General features: G+C 45.3%; 1 protein-coding gene across 1 annotated transcript in view; it reads left to right on the forward strand.

Moving 5' to 3' along the window:
• Positions 1-13,029, forward strand: part of DNAH1 (dynein axonemal heavy chain 1) — a 73,409-nt gene that overhangs the window by 4,504 nt on the left and 55,876 nt on the right. The window contains exons 5-14 of the mRNA XM_019619889.2: positions 2,000-2,174; positions 3,764-3,911; positions 5,423-5,555; positions 6,064-6,234; positions 6,752-7,001; positions 8,220-8,377; positions 9,184-9,395; positions 10,427-10,725; positions 11,713-11,863; positions 12,377-12,570. Of these exons, the coding sequence (XP_019475434.1) occupies positions 2,000-2,174; positions 3,764-3,911; positions 5,423-5,555; positions 6,064-6,234; positions 6,752-7,001; positions 8,220-8,377; positions 9,184-9,395; positions 10,427-10,725; positions 11,713-11,863; positions 12,377-12,570 (1,891 nt within the window). The remainder of the gene's footprint in view (positions 1-1,999; positions 2,175-3,763; positions 3,912-5,422; positions 5,556-6,063; positions 6,235-6,751; positions 7,002-8,219; positions 8,378-9,183; positions 9,396-10,426; positions 10,726-11,712; positions 11,864-12,376; positions 12,571-13,029) is intronic.

Raw genomic sequence — 13,029 nt, forward strand, 5'->3', positions numbered from 1 at the left:
TGGCAGTGTCATATGCCTGGAGAGCACTGAATTTATGTGTGTTATCACTGGGTATGGAGCCAGCAATGCCCTTTTCCTGCCTACCCAGAGCAGTGAAATTGGACCCACCCTTTAAAGCTGTGTTCAGGAGCTGGGTACCCATAGCCAAAACCATGGTTCCCTCTCACTTATTCATTCTGCACCCAACTGTGTCCCAGAGTGCCTTGTTCTCTTTTAGCTGCAAGGGCTCTTTGTGCATACTGAGCTGCTGGTCCCACCTGCTTACAAGAGTGTGTATCATGGGTGCACAAATGTTGGCACAGAACAGAGCTGAAAGATCTGGCAGCCCTCTCCCTGCCCCTAGAGTGCTCCTGGGGGGTGGATCATAGGCTGGCAGTGTGGGGAGAAAGTGTGTATGGGAGGGGAGAGGGGATTTTAGTGCTGGAGAAAGATGGTAAATGTATATACTACCTTCCTGTGTTTAGAAGTGACATTTATTTTCATGAGTGGGGACAAATGATTGCATCTTCAAGTGAGTCTTGACAAGACAGACTCATCCCTAACGAGTGGAGACAGATCTCTATTTATGATCTGCTGCTTCTTCAAGGGGGAAGAAGCTATAAAGCTGGAAATGTAATGCAAATGAAACACTAAGTATTGACATAAATAGTTGATAATGCACAAAGTGCTGTAATGGATGGTGCCATGGATTTTGCTACAATGGAGTGACAAAATTGGAACAGCTGTGCTCCCTGGCAACAAATATAAATCAGGGCCATTCTGTAAGGACCCCAAGTGAGAGATGTGTGTGAGGTTAAAGGAACTGTAGTAAACATTTTAGGGATTCCTCAAAATTACCACAAGCTTGAGTATTGGTATGGACCATGCAAATGTTAGGATCCTATTTATTCTGTTTAAGGAGTCCTTCCTAAGAGAATGGAATAGAGAAGGGAGTTGGTTCAGTGTTTGTCTCTATCCGTGAGCAGACACTGCACAGCTACAAGGGTCATGTTGGGGCTGCATAAGAAAGGCAGGGTGGCTGCAATAAAGGACCCTACCTGATCATCCTGAAATGTGTCTGGCTTCAGCACTGTTGGCTGCTGTACACAATTGCTTTAAATTCAGTGAAACTCACCCTGATGCAAGCAGAAGCACGTGTAGCAGGGCGAAAGCCTGGCACCAGAGCTTGACAATCCACAATAGTGGCTTGTGAGCCAGAAACTGAAGCTTCTCCATGGTCAAATGTTTACAAACATCAATGAAGAATCACCAGATGAAGAGCTCTCATTCCACCAAAATCTATTTTTGGTTCAGTGTTTAGCTCTGTCTAGGGAACAGTGTTTTTTAAAGCTTGCATGCAATTACTTAATTTAGGTTAAGCTTCAAATTCCCACTTTGCTGCTGTTCTATTATTTGCAGCTTGTTTAGCAATGTAAACAATTTAGTTTACATATGGAGTAAATGACATGGTTTAATTTTAGCCAATTCTTGGAAATACATACTTCTGGCTTTGTGCACATTTCCACTGAAAACTTTTGGCCAAATGGTGAGACTGCTAGCTGTTCTACTTTGTTTGGATCTCAAACCACTGCTGATGCACTGCTGCATCTGAGCAGTAACTGAGGAGAGATTTGTCCCCAGTAAGGTGTGAGTAGGGACTTCAGCACTTGAAGATGGCCTGAGAAGCTTGTTCTCTCCTGCACTGTTCACAAGCCCCTTGTCACCATCTCTTCCAAGTTCCTCCAGATTGTCACTGAATCTTTCTCTCAGAGCATCCTGGGGAAGAAGGGGAATCCCACCCCTTTCTGAGGCTGGGGAAACCATGCACTAGAGACAGAAATTTGTATGTATTGGCGACGTGTGTCAAAGCTGGGAATGGAAACCAGTTCCTCCCAGTCGGGTCAGTACCCCACACACTACAAATTCATTACAATCACTCTCAATGGGGGCTTCTTCTGTGCCATGTGTGTGGGTGTGGAGTGATGGCTGGTGCTTTCAGACGTTTGTTTCTGTCTCTCAGTCACAACTTTCAAGATGCCTGAGAATACTGTGAATCTTCTGGATGCACAAGTGATTGGACCAACCACCGAGCACCTCATCGAGTCGGATTTCCCTGAACAGTCGTTTAAGCCCAAAGTGCAGGTTGCCTTCCAAACACTTCCAGGGCAGTGCCCTCGGAGTATTGAAATAGAGAGGTGAGTGTAGCAGAAATACTAAGTCACAGCTTGAACTAGTGATGGAGAACATGGTGGGAAGGCAGGGCCAACCCAGGGGAGTTCAGGTGTATGCAATGTACCCGAGTGGCTGGAAGGGCTGGAGCCAGGATCCCCACCCCTTTCCAGACCTCATTAAGGGATGGCAGTGGAGGCAAGGGAATTTTGCTGGAGCTCCTTGCGTACCTGATGCCTTCTGAAGCTAAGCAGCTTTTTTCCTTTATTTCTGTGCCCACAGCTGTTGCGTTTGAGCAAACACTTTGATAGAGCAAATTCTCAGCTATAAAGCGAGATTTTTCAAATGGTGACCACTATTAGCTATGCTTTTTTTTTTTCTTTGCCAGCACTGAACGATAGCCTGCATTGCTGTGTTTATAACAATCTGCATGGCTGTCTGGAACGTGGCTTGTATTTCACATTGCTGTCACCTCTGCTGAAATGCACCATCCACTGACTTGCTCTGCTGACATCCACTGTTTGGTCTCCATAAACATTCAGCAAGTGGCAGTGAATGTCAGTGGGTGCCATTTTTTTCCACGTGGAAGAATTCAGTGGCACACTTTTGGTTCATGCACCCTTCCATGTCAGATGCCATTCTGTCAGACTGCTTCTGTGCAGCCGTCTGCCACGCAACAAAAACATGTCCTGGATTATTGGTGGGAAGGTTCAACCTCTCCTGATGACCCACTGACATCTGTCTCTGACACCATGGGCCAGTGCAATAACATAAGAGGCATTGCTTTCAGAGCAGCCCTGCTGTGTTACTGTACTTTGAGTATGTGTATGTAATTTATAAATAAATATACATGTATGAAAGGGCTGTTCAAAAAATTTTACCGATGAGGTGCACAATCTAAAAATTTAGACACCACTGCTGTATAGGATTTGTATGGCTTCTGAGCTCTCAGACAGCACTTGCCAACTCAGAATTACTCATAATCATCTTTGCAGTAGAAAAGCTGCACAAGAAGTTCTTGCTTCTTCCTGGCCCCAGTGCTCCTTGCAGGTTTCCTGCTGCACGTCCATTTTCTGCCTGCTGAGCCAACTGTACTGTGGGAGTTGTTGAAGTGGGTCTCTGAAGTGATTCGCGTTTGACAAAAAAATAAAAGAAAAAGGAGAAAGAAAAAAAAAACGACTTTATAAGTCTCTTTGGAGAAGAAAGCAAGCTGCTGGAAAAATGTTTTAGATCAGTCCTGATAGGATCCACGGAACAGAACATTGACATAGCCCTCTATGTCCCTGAGAGTGTTCTGTGATCCAGCTTTCTGTCACTGTGGGGCTGATCCAGACAGCAGCTGCTTTGGATTGAAACCTTGCTTTTCCACATCACCTTAGCTCAGTGCCCACAGCTAACTCAGGTAAGTTACTGTTGGCAATAGGAGTGGGCTGGCAATGGAGGCTCCTGCAACCCTGCTTTCATGGTGTTGGACTGTTAGATTTTAAAGCTCTGATGATGTCCCGTGTCTTCTGGGAACCCTGCAACATCCTGCTGTGAGGGTGTGCAGAGTTATAGGTTTGGAAGCCCTTCTGGGCATGCTGAGTGGTCATTTCCCCTATCCAATTCCCAACAGGAGGAGACAGCTGTATCTCACCCTGGATATCACTCAGCTCTTAGCCAGTGAGGGGCTAGACTCCAATCAGCTGATACCAAGGCACTACGATCCCGACAGCGTGCCAGCTATCGAGGAGAAGAAATATCCCATCCACCTCCCACTAAAGGTAGGAGAGCACATTTGGACTTGTGATCTTGTTTCTTATGCCACGGGATGTTTCTGAGAATCACAGGACGTTGAGCTGTCATTGATTTGACAATAACAGCATTACAGTGCTTTACAGCAGGCGTGTCCAAGCTGCAGGCTGCGTGCAGCCCAGCACAGCTGGCACTGTGGCCACCCCCTGCTCTGCAAATAAATAACAACGTAAATTTTGTTACTTTTATGTACATTAACTACGTCATCTATTTTATGAAGGCTGCTCCAAAAGTAATGCCTCCTGTTTTATTCTGTTGGCCCATGATGTCATGGGCAGGTGTTGGTGGGATGGCAGTAGAGATTAAACCTTCCCACCTGTATTCCAGGACGTGTTGTTGGGTGAGAGATGGCAGCAGATGGGCAGTTTGCCAGAATGGCGTCTGACATACGAGTGCATGTGAAGAAAAAGGTGTGTCATTGAATTCCTCCATGTGGAAAAAAATGGCACCCATTGGCATTCACTGCCACTTACTGAATGTTTATGGAGACCAAACAGGAGATGTGAGCACAGTGAGACAATAGTTTGTGCGGAAGTGACCCACTGCTGGTACGGATTTTTACAAGCACAGTGTGCAGGCTCTTGTTCATTGTTGGAAAAAGTGCAGTTAATGGTGGCACTGTTGAAAAATACAGCTTTGTAGCTGAGAATTTGCTCTTTCGGATAGTGTTAGTGTGCTCTTGGTATCTGCTGTCATTTCTATGGAAATAAATAGGAGGCATTATGTATGTATGTGTAGCCCAAGATTACACTCAGTATGGCCCACACAAGCCAAAAGCTTTAGAACATTGGGCCCTGAAGGATATCCCCATGATGGTGAGCATCTTTTCCAGGGTGCCCACAATTTCTGTTAGAACTAATACTCCTTGAGGATGTTCCACAGTGTCATTTGTGTTGTCCAGAGAAAAGGTGTTGTTGCGTGTTTCTGAATGCAGTACTTAGCAGAATGTGTGTGCAGAACTAATCCACGTGCTGATCTCTCCCTTGGGGAGAACTAGAGGTGAAGATATTGCTGTTTGGGAGAAGTCTGTTGGTCAAATGTCAGCACAGCTTTTGCACCTTAATTGCATTCAGTTTTAGTGGCCCGTTTAGGAACTACAAGCTTCTACAGCTTCCTCATGAGAGGATCGGGTGCTGATCTCTGCTCTCTAGTGACCGGCGATCAACCTGAGGGAGCAAGATGAAGCTGCATCAGGGAAAGTGCAGATTGGATGTTGTAAGAAGATTCTTCACTGTCCGGGTGGTAGGGCACTCGGAACAGGGCCCTCAGGGCAAGAGTGGTCACGGCCCCAACTTGTCTGAGTTCGAGACAGCACAGGTTTTGAATTTAGGGTGGTCCTCTGTGGAGCCAGGAGTTGGATTTGCTGGTCCTTGTGGGTCCCTTCCAGCTTGAGATGTTCTGTTCTGCACGCTAATTCTTCTCTCATTAAATTTTGTACCACAAAGCTGGGCTTTATTTCAGTCACTTTGTGGCTTTTTAGATCTTTGACAATGAAGAATATGACTGTCGAACTCCAGAAGAGTGGATCTCTCTAGGACTGGAGCCAGGATCTCGTGACAGAAAGCCAGTGCCTGGGAGGGCACTTCTACCTACAGATGATGTACTGGGACATGGTAAAGCCTGAATGAGTTACTGCTCAAATGATTGCTAACAATTGTGTAGTTTCTGATGAATGCAGCTCTGAATAGCAGAAAAGCAATAGCTTGTACTGATCAGGTTCAAGCAGTCAGAGCAAGAGATCGAGGATCTTGATGGCTGTCAGTCCTGCCCTAGTCTGTTTCCATATTTTAGGTGTCTGACTTCTGCTTGCTGTGTGTATGTGTACAGTTGCCCTGGGGAACCACACCTGATCACTCCTCAGAGAAGGAAGATTGAGTGCTCTGGGGTGTGCAAATAATTTGAAATGCTATGTGGTGAAACTTGAGTTAGTTGTTTAGTTATCACAGCAGTATTGATCTGAGATTGACAGAGATTCAAGCTAATAAGTTGATTTCACTGCAGCCTTACCATTCTGGTCAGGAAAGTCTATTTGCTATAGCCATCAGGAAAAGGGCTAAAAAAAAAACCTATTAGGATAGTTAGAAAAACTAACCCTGTTTTAATCCTTGATTCTCTTCTCAGAGGACCCCAAAAGCCAGAAGTTAACCTACAAGTGGATTGATGTTGGTGTTCTGGATTATGACAAGGAGACAAAGCTCTATTTGGTGCATAAGTTAGATAAAAATGGGCTGGTGCGTGATGAAGAAGGGAGACCCATCCTTAATGGAGGAGTAACTCCAGAAGGTGTTGCAAGTAAGGGTTTGGGGGAACTAGCACATTTACTGAAAGCCAGTACATTACTCACACTACTCCTAGGCAGAGATGGGAGTGATGTCAAGAAGTCATTTAATCCTCTCAATATTATTCTTGACACATATCTGTTTAGCCTATCCTGAAAAACCTTCATGGGAGAGAGCTTCATGCCTCATTTTCACAACCTATTTGAGGGCTTCCCTTTGGAAGTTCTACCTTTTTCTGTCTCCCCTCTTCTCTGCCTTCATAACAAGTGAAACGTTGGTCTTTGAGCCAGCACCATTTTGAGGGGGGTCACGGACAGATTAAGATCAAACATTCACCTTTTGAAAATCTTGGAGATGCTGCTAATTTCATGCTCCTTGCTTCCTGCTGTCCTCAGACTTGGTCCTTCACTTTAATCTCCATTAAGCTGACCCAATTAAGTTGTCCATCAAATAGCTGCTGTCAGCATTGCAAACCATTCTGAGTTTTGTGTTCCCTGTAGGATTTTGTAAACTTTATTTTCATTTTTCAGAAAGAGCCCCGCTGCTGCCATGTCAGTACTGGGTCCCACGAGTTTATCTGATGTTTCTGGCTGAAGATCCTCAGTTGTTTGCACAGAGAATAGTTTCTGCCAGCATCTTGCGTAAAAAGACACAGATGCTGCTACTGTATCACCTGTATGTGGACTGCATGCCTACAGATGGACTAAATAGCATCAGCGAGACAAGCCTGGAGAAAATGAAGCTGTGGGCTCTGCATACACCCAAACTGAAGAAGAACAGGTAAAATATCAAGTACCTATCTTGGGTCTCAGCCTTTAACCAGTTAACATTGTAGGACTTCATAGATTGGTGGAATGAGTGGCACTTGAGGCAGATCTAGAGATCCAGCTCAGCCCATGGGTTTCACCTGGTTTCCAGCGTGTGCAAACCACTCTCTTACCCAGAGAGTCACCAAAAGTAAATAGGATGAGAGCCCCAGTGGCATCTGTTAATGTTCCCAGGTGAGGGAGATGCACTTTGCATGCAGATGCACTGAGCCATGCTTACACCTGCAGTTAAGTGATCTACAGCAGCAGAAAGTAGGACAGAAATGCCCTGGTTGAACTTGTTGTCTCCCTGAGCTTCTGATGGCACAGATCAGTCATTTCTCAATTGATCTGCAGACCACCATCTGTCTCCAGAGAAATGGCTGTTGTCTGCTGGTGTCGCGTCTACCTGTTAACTGCTCTAATAAACAAATCAAAAGATCTGCACAGAGTGAAGCAAATAGAACAGAAGATCTCCACCTGAATATAATCAAGTGTCTCTCTGAGATGCAGTTCATATCAGGGAGGCGTTTTAAGAGTCCCTGGGTTGATGAATCATGAGCCATTATTGGTGTTGCTGAGAATCAGCCATAACTTATTGCCCTGCTCAGAGACAGGAAGGTGTAAGGGGCTTCATGCTCTGCAAACCTTGGTGGAAGAGCAGGTGAGTAATTAGGCTCTGTTTGTGTGCAGAAATACAGGCAGAGAGAAAAGTGCCATGCCTGCCTGAGGTGGAAGATGACGATTTCCTAGGTCAAGCAGAGCAGGGCTTCAGCACTTACACGCATGTTCTAGCTGAGGAAACTAGAACATGCCAAGAGATGCTCAGCAGGAGGCAGCTGGGGGGATGCCCCAGATAGCCCAGCTCTTCCAGAATTACAAGCAAGCTTCCTCAATTTTTGGTTATTTACACTCCTCTCTGTAATGCTGCTCAGTCTGCATGCCCTCAGTAGAAGTTTTGCTTTGATCTGAAAAGACACTTAAGAAAGCTGCAGTCCTAGTCTCAGGTCCTCACTTAAATGTCTGATTGAAAGCTTTGCTGGCTGTTCCAGCTGTCTTAGTGTGTAGTAAGAGAGCTTATGGTTTAGCAGATATGGGAGGGAGGGAGTGAAGGGCGGGTTTTGCAGTAGAGCTACAGTCAGGCTTCTGTTCTGACACTGTGGGTTACCATTGTTTCCATGTCTTGTAACAGAATATTAGACTGCATGGGCTGTCTGGAGAAAGAAGTGAAATTAGACTACCAGCGCGCTATGAACAGGATGATCTTTGACAGAGCAGTCACTTCCAAACCTCAGCTATTTTCTTATGTCACCCTGCCAGACAAAGAGGAGAGGAAAGTACCAGAGAAAGGTATGGGAAATAGCGGAGCAATTTGAATGTGGCATGCTTGCAGAATCTCTGTTTATGTTAGGATTTGTGCTTTGTTGCAGAAACTCTCAGGTTGGCAGTGATGATTAGTGCTCGTAAGGGACAGCAGGAGGAAATGTTACCAGACTTTTGAGTATGCCCCCTCTTTTTTAGGGTGTACTTGCATGTTCATGTTACCTTCCTGTAACACATTACTATTCATCATCTAAGCTGCAGTAAATCTGCACCCTCAATGGCACCAAATGCATGGTGCTATGATTACCTGTTTTTCACTCTGCAATAAGCTAGGAATGCCTTCCTTCTGTTTGCTGTGCTCAGCTGTGGCATACTTCAGACATGGAAGAACTCAGGCTCTTTTAGGCTCTCATACTTGTGTGACATGACTGCATAAGAGGGGGTATCTTGTGCACTAAAATCCTCCAAAAATTGGAACACCTTGACATGGCTCATAAGTAGTCTCTCACAGATGACTCAGCTGTATATTAAAGCTGCAATGAGAAGATTTTGCCAGTCCTGTGTTCTTAATCAAGGAAATGTCATGAGCCAAAGTTTTGGGAGCTTCGAGGACCAAAAGTTCCTCTCAGCCCCTTATGGAAGTGTTCAGAAAGTCTCTGCTGCAGAACGGCCACTCGTTCATCCAGCCATCTACTGAAACTGCATACCTGATGAGTATACCTGAGGACAGTCCTTCTCACAAACTGTGCCCTAAAATAGGGCTGTACTCTTCCTCCATAACAGAAACTGAGATGCCCTTGCAGGCGGTAATGTGTTCTTTTGTTTGTTGCCAGGGCTCATCTGCATCCCAGACTATCCTTTTGGCAAACAACAAGCAGCCTTCAATTTTGTCTCACTCCTGACAAAGCCAGAAGTCATCCTTGTCCTTATGCAGGTGCAAGATGAGTGTAACAAGGCAGCTTCCATGTCTCTGTTTAACACAAGCTTAGCCAAGCATGTCAGCTTGGAGGAATTTGAAGAGATTCAGACCCAGACCTTCACTCAGGTGAGAGGAGCCATAGGCCCCCTAGTCAGCATCAGCCAGTGCTGTCCATGAGCTTGGTCATGTGTCAGACAAGTGGCCACATAGGGCTGCAGAACACCCTTTTCCTCTTCCTTTTCTCATGCAGATTGCAGTCTGATTGGCAATTACAGATTTCCCATTTGTTTTTATTTCCCTACCCCTTCAGCTGCAAAGCATAAGAGCTCTGATTTCTCTTGAAACGCTCATGGGGGTAATGCTTTTCTACACTCTATGTTCTTTATGTGCTTAATTAGATTACTCTGCTTGCAATGCCAATAGACTAGGACAAAAAAAAAAAAAATTAGCAGCTCTGTAATAACTCTCACCAGAAGATTTTCACGCTCTCTAAATGAGGACAGCACTTTGCACACTGGAATATGGCCATGCACAGTACACAGCTTACTGATGGTTCTGCAGTAAATCGGGGCAGAGAGCAGGTATGGGTCCTTCCCAGTCCCATGCTGCTTCAGCTTGGCAGTGCTGTCATCTGCTGAGTGACTGAGGTTGTGTTATTGCATACAAGCAGCAGCTGCCTGTGGAGCAGAAGTGACACTTGGTGGTATTTTAATAAAAGAAAACACTGCAGGCTGCTGCTGCCCTTGGCTACTTCCCTCTTTCTCCTCACTTGTCAAGAGAAGACAACAGTGTGTCCTTTACTTGCTCATCATACTGTCTATGCAACTTTTTATGAGGGACCCTGACACAGACAGCTCCAAGGATACTGTTCGATAGAAAAGAGAACAAAAAGGGAAGACTGTATAAAAAGAAAGAACAGAGCTCTCCTACTTTTTAATATTGGGCTTTCTTTTTGTGGGTCTGTCAGTGAAGGTGTACGGTAAAGCAGATGCCACGTATATGTGCATGGAGAGCTACAGTTTAACCACCACAGCTAAAAGAGTACTGCTCAGTTACTTTGCACAGAGAGAGATCCAGCAGGCTCAGCTATCCTGACCATGCTGCTTTTTCATCAGCCCTTGGAAGGTGACGTGGTTTACTTTGTTTCTTTGCCCTAGGTGCAGGCTTTTCTCAAGGATACTTGGATCAATACAATAAAGACTGCAGTGAAGATCGGCCTGAGAAATGCAGGCAAAGGCTGGTACAACCTGGAGCAGAGCAGCTGGGATGTCTACCAGATGTCCAAACTGCATAAGCTGATGAAGCGCGTCAAATTCATCCTGCAGGACTCTGTGCGCTATCTGGTGCAGAACTCACTGATCAGATTCATCCAGCTTTTGCTGGATGCTTGCCACGGTATCTTGAATTGCTCGGAAGATATGGAATGGGGAGATGACCTCATCAGTAGTCCCTACAGGTAAGGAAGGGAGAGAAAAGAAGGTCAAAGGATAGAAAGAGTGGAAAAGTGAAGTGCCGTTGCCTTTCTAAGTACTGTCTTTGCAAGCAAGCTTTGCGCTGCAGGAGGGGTTTAGGCTGGGGTGTTCTCCCTGCTCCTCTACCTGACACACTCCCGTGGGTCTGGGAGTCTGACACGAAGATTACTGTTCTCCTAGTACAGATTTCAAGCGTACTTGATTTAGTGACATGAGACAGCACAGCAAAACCAACGTCTGTTACCTTAGCATAATGTTCCAAAGACTAACCATGTCCAGCATCCTCAAAGGAGCAGGTAATTACTGCTAACTACTTACTGGAGGCCAGGAAGAAGAACACCAGGAGGCATTATGGATGCTTAACTCCATTCTTGTGTTAAAACTCAGGATTAAGATCTGTCCTAAAGAATACCGAGTTCAGTCAAGATGCCCACATTTTTTTTTCCTTTGAGTATTTTAAATTTAAAAGAAAAAAAAATTGTCATTTTAAAAGGAGAGGTTTAGAAATAGAACATTTAGGAAGTTGAAGACACTCACGTGGGGCTTTTACCAGGGACTTGGAAACCAGTGGAAGTCTTTACACTAACTTCAGCTGATCCTGATCTGTGCTGGTGACATGTGAGATCAGGAGGTACTCAGTATCATTTCTGGGAAGTGCATTTTGAGAGTATATTGGAGAGGGTGAATGCCTGGTTTGAAAAGTGTCTGCAGTTCTTCTTTAAAGCAGCTCTATCGGGTTATGACTTTTGGGAGTCTTAGGATGTCACGACTGCCACTTCCTTCTCCCTACTCAGACCAGAGGTCTCAGTGCCCTTACTGGTAACACCAGAATGCAGTTTTCTTGTTTTGATCTGCATAGGGGTGTCCTCCTCTTCTCTGCTTTCATCTCTTGGTGTTTTAGTATTAGCATCAGTTGCGTACTGTTCTCTCAAAAAAAACATCCCTGCTCTTCTCATCTCCTCCCATTGCAGGCCTCGAAGGAACCCAATCTTTGCTATTGACCTCGTGCTCGATGACAGTGGCGTTCACTTCAGCCCCCCTGCGGAGAGTTTTAAGGAATCCCTCCTTTCTCTGTTGGACAAGGGAATCCTGGTGACTCACGCTGTCCCACAGCTGGAGAAGGTAACTGTTCTGCATCCACAGTGATACAGCTGTGCAGGCTGTATTGCAGCGAGGCATAGACACCCTCAAGCCTGTACTGAGGGAGAGAGCTGCAGAAGTAGGTAGCGGGCAATGCAGTTTAATTAGGTTGGGCACATCACTGTGCTAACGCAGTTCTATTCTAACAGGATTTCTCCATGCTGTGCATCTCTTTATTTTGCATGACTTCTGTTTTTGAAGTAGCAGGTTCAATGGAGAAATGTCCTAAGTAGCCTGGGTGCCTTGAGTTCATGGTTCATAAAGGAATTGGCACCTATTCCAGTGCCAGCAGTGTGGTGCAGATCTCTTCTGCACATGCATCCTTCTCCCATTTATTATAAAAGACCAAGCTCCCTATATCCTCCTCTCTGGGGTGTACCATCACACTGATAAAACAATTTCTGAGGCACTGTAGAAGGACAAGATGCCACCTCTTCTTTGGGGGCTGTGGTTAGCTGTGCTAGTCCCAAAAGAGCTCTATCCCTCCTCTTCCAGTATGTGTTGGAGAACATACCTGTCACAGGCACACCCTTTCTGGACTCAGTGGACCTTGATGAACCAGAAGTGGAAGAAATGCGTGTGGCTCTGCAGTCTGCAGTTCAGAAGGCACTGATCCCTCTCCAAGCCTATGCTAAGAAATACAAGAAGTTCTTGGAGCTCAATAACAATGACATCCAGTACTTCCTGAAGTAAGTGGTGTATTGCAGCCGTACCTTTGAAACAAACAGCAAACCTTTTCTGAAGCTGTTGTGTGGATGCATGTGAGAGTGCAGGACCTGTTTTGAGCCCACTAGTCTGTATGAAGTGTCTCAGATGCTACTACCATCGGAGGCAGCCTTCAGCCACAGGCAGTGGTCCATGTTTTTAGAGGAAATTGGCGATGGCAGTGAGAATTTCTTTGTGCTTCTGAGAGCAGTCACATTCCTGACATGTTTGTAAGTGTAATTGGAGATATTAATGGCCCTAAAAATGACTCATGCTGTTTGAAAATCCAATTAGCATGCTTGACTCTGACCTCCTTCAAACAGTGTCTGTTCAGGCTGATAACATTCTGTAGGAAGTAACGTTTTCTTCTGTTTCAGCCTCATTGTTTTCACTGCCAAAGCTCCTCTTTACACCTATGCTGTCCTTTAGTCTCCAGTTACTTT

Source organism: Meleagris gallopavo, chromosome 14 (genome assembly GCF_000146605.3).
Source record: "Meleagris gallopavo isolate NT-WF06-2002-E0010 breed Aviagen turkey brand Nicholas breeding stock chromosome 14, Turkey_5.1, whole genome shotgun sequence".
Lineage (NCBI taxonomy): Eukaryota > Metazoa > Chordata > Aves > Galliformes > Phasianidae > Meleagris > Meleagris gallopavo.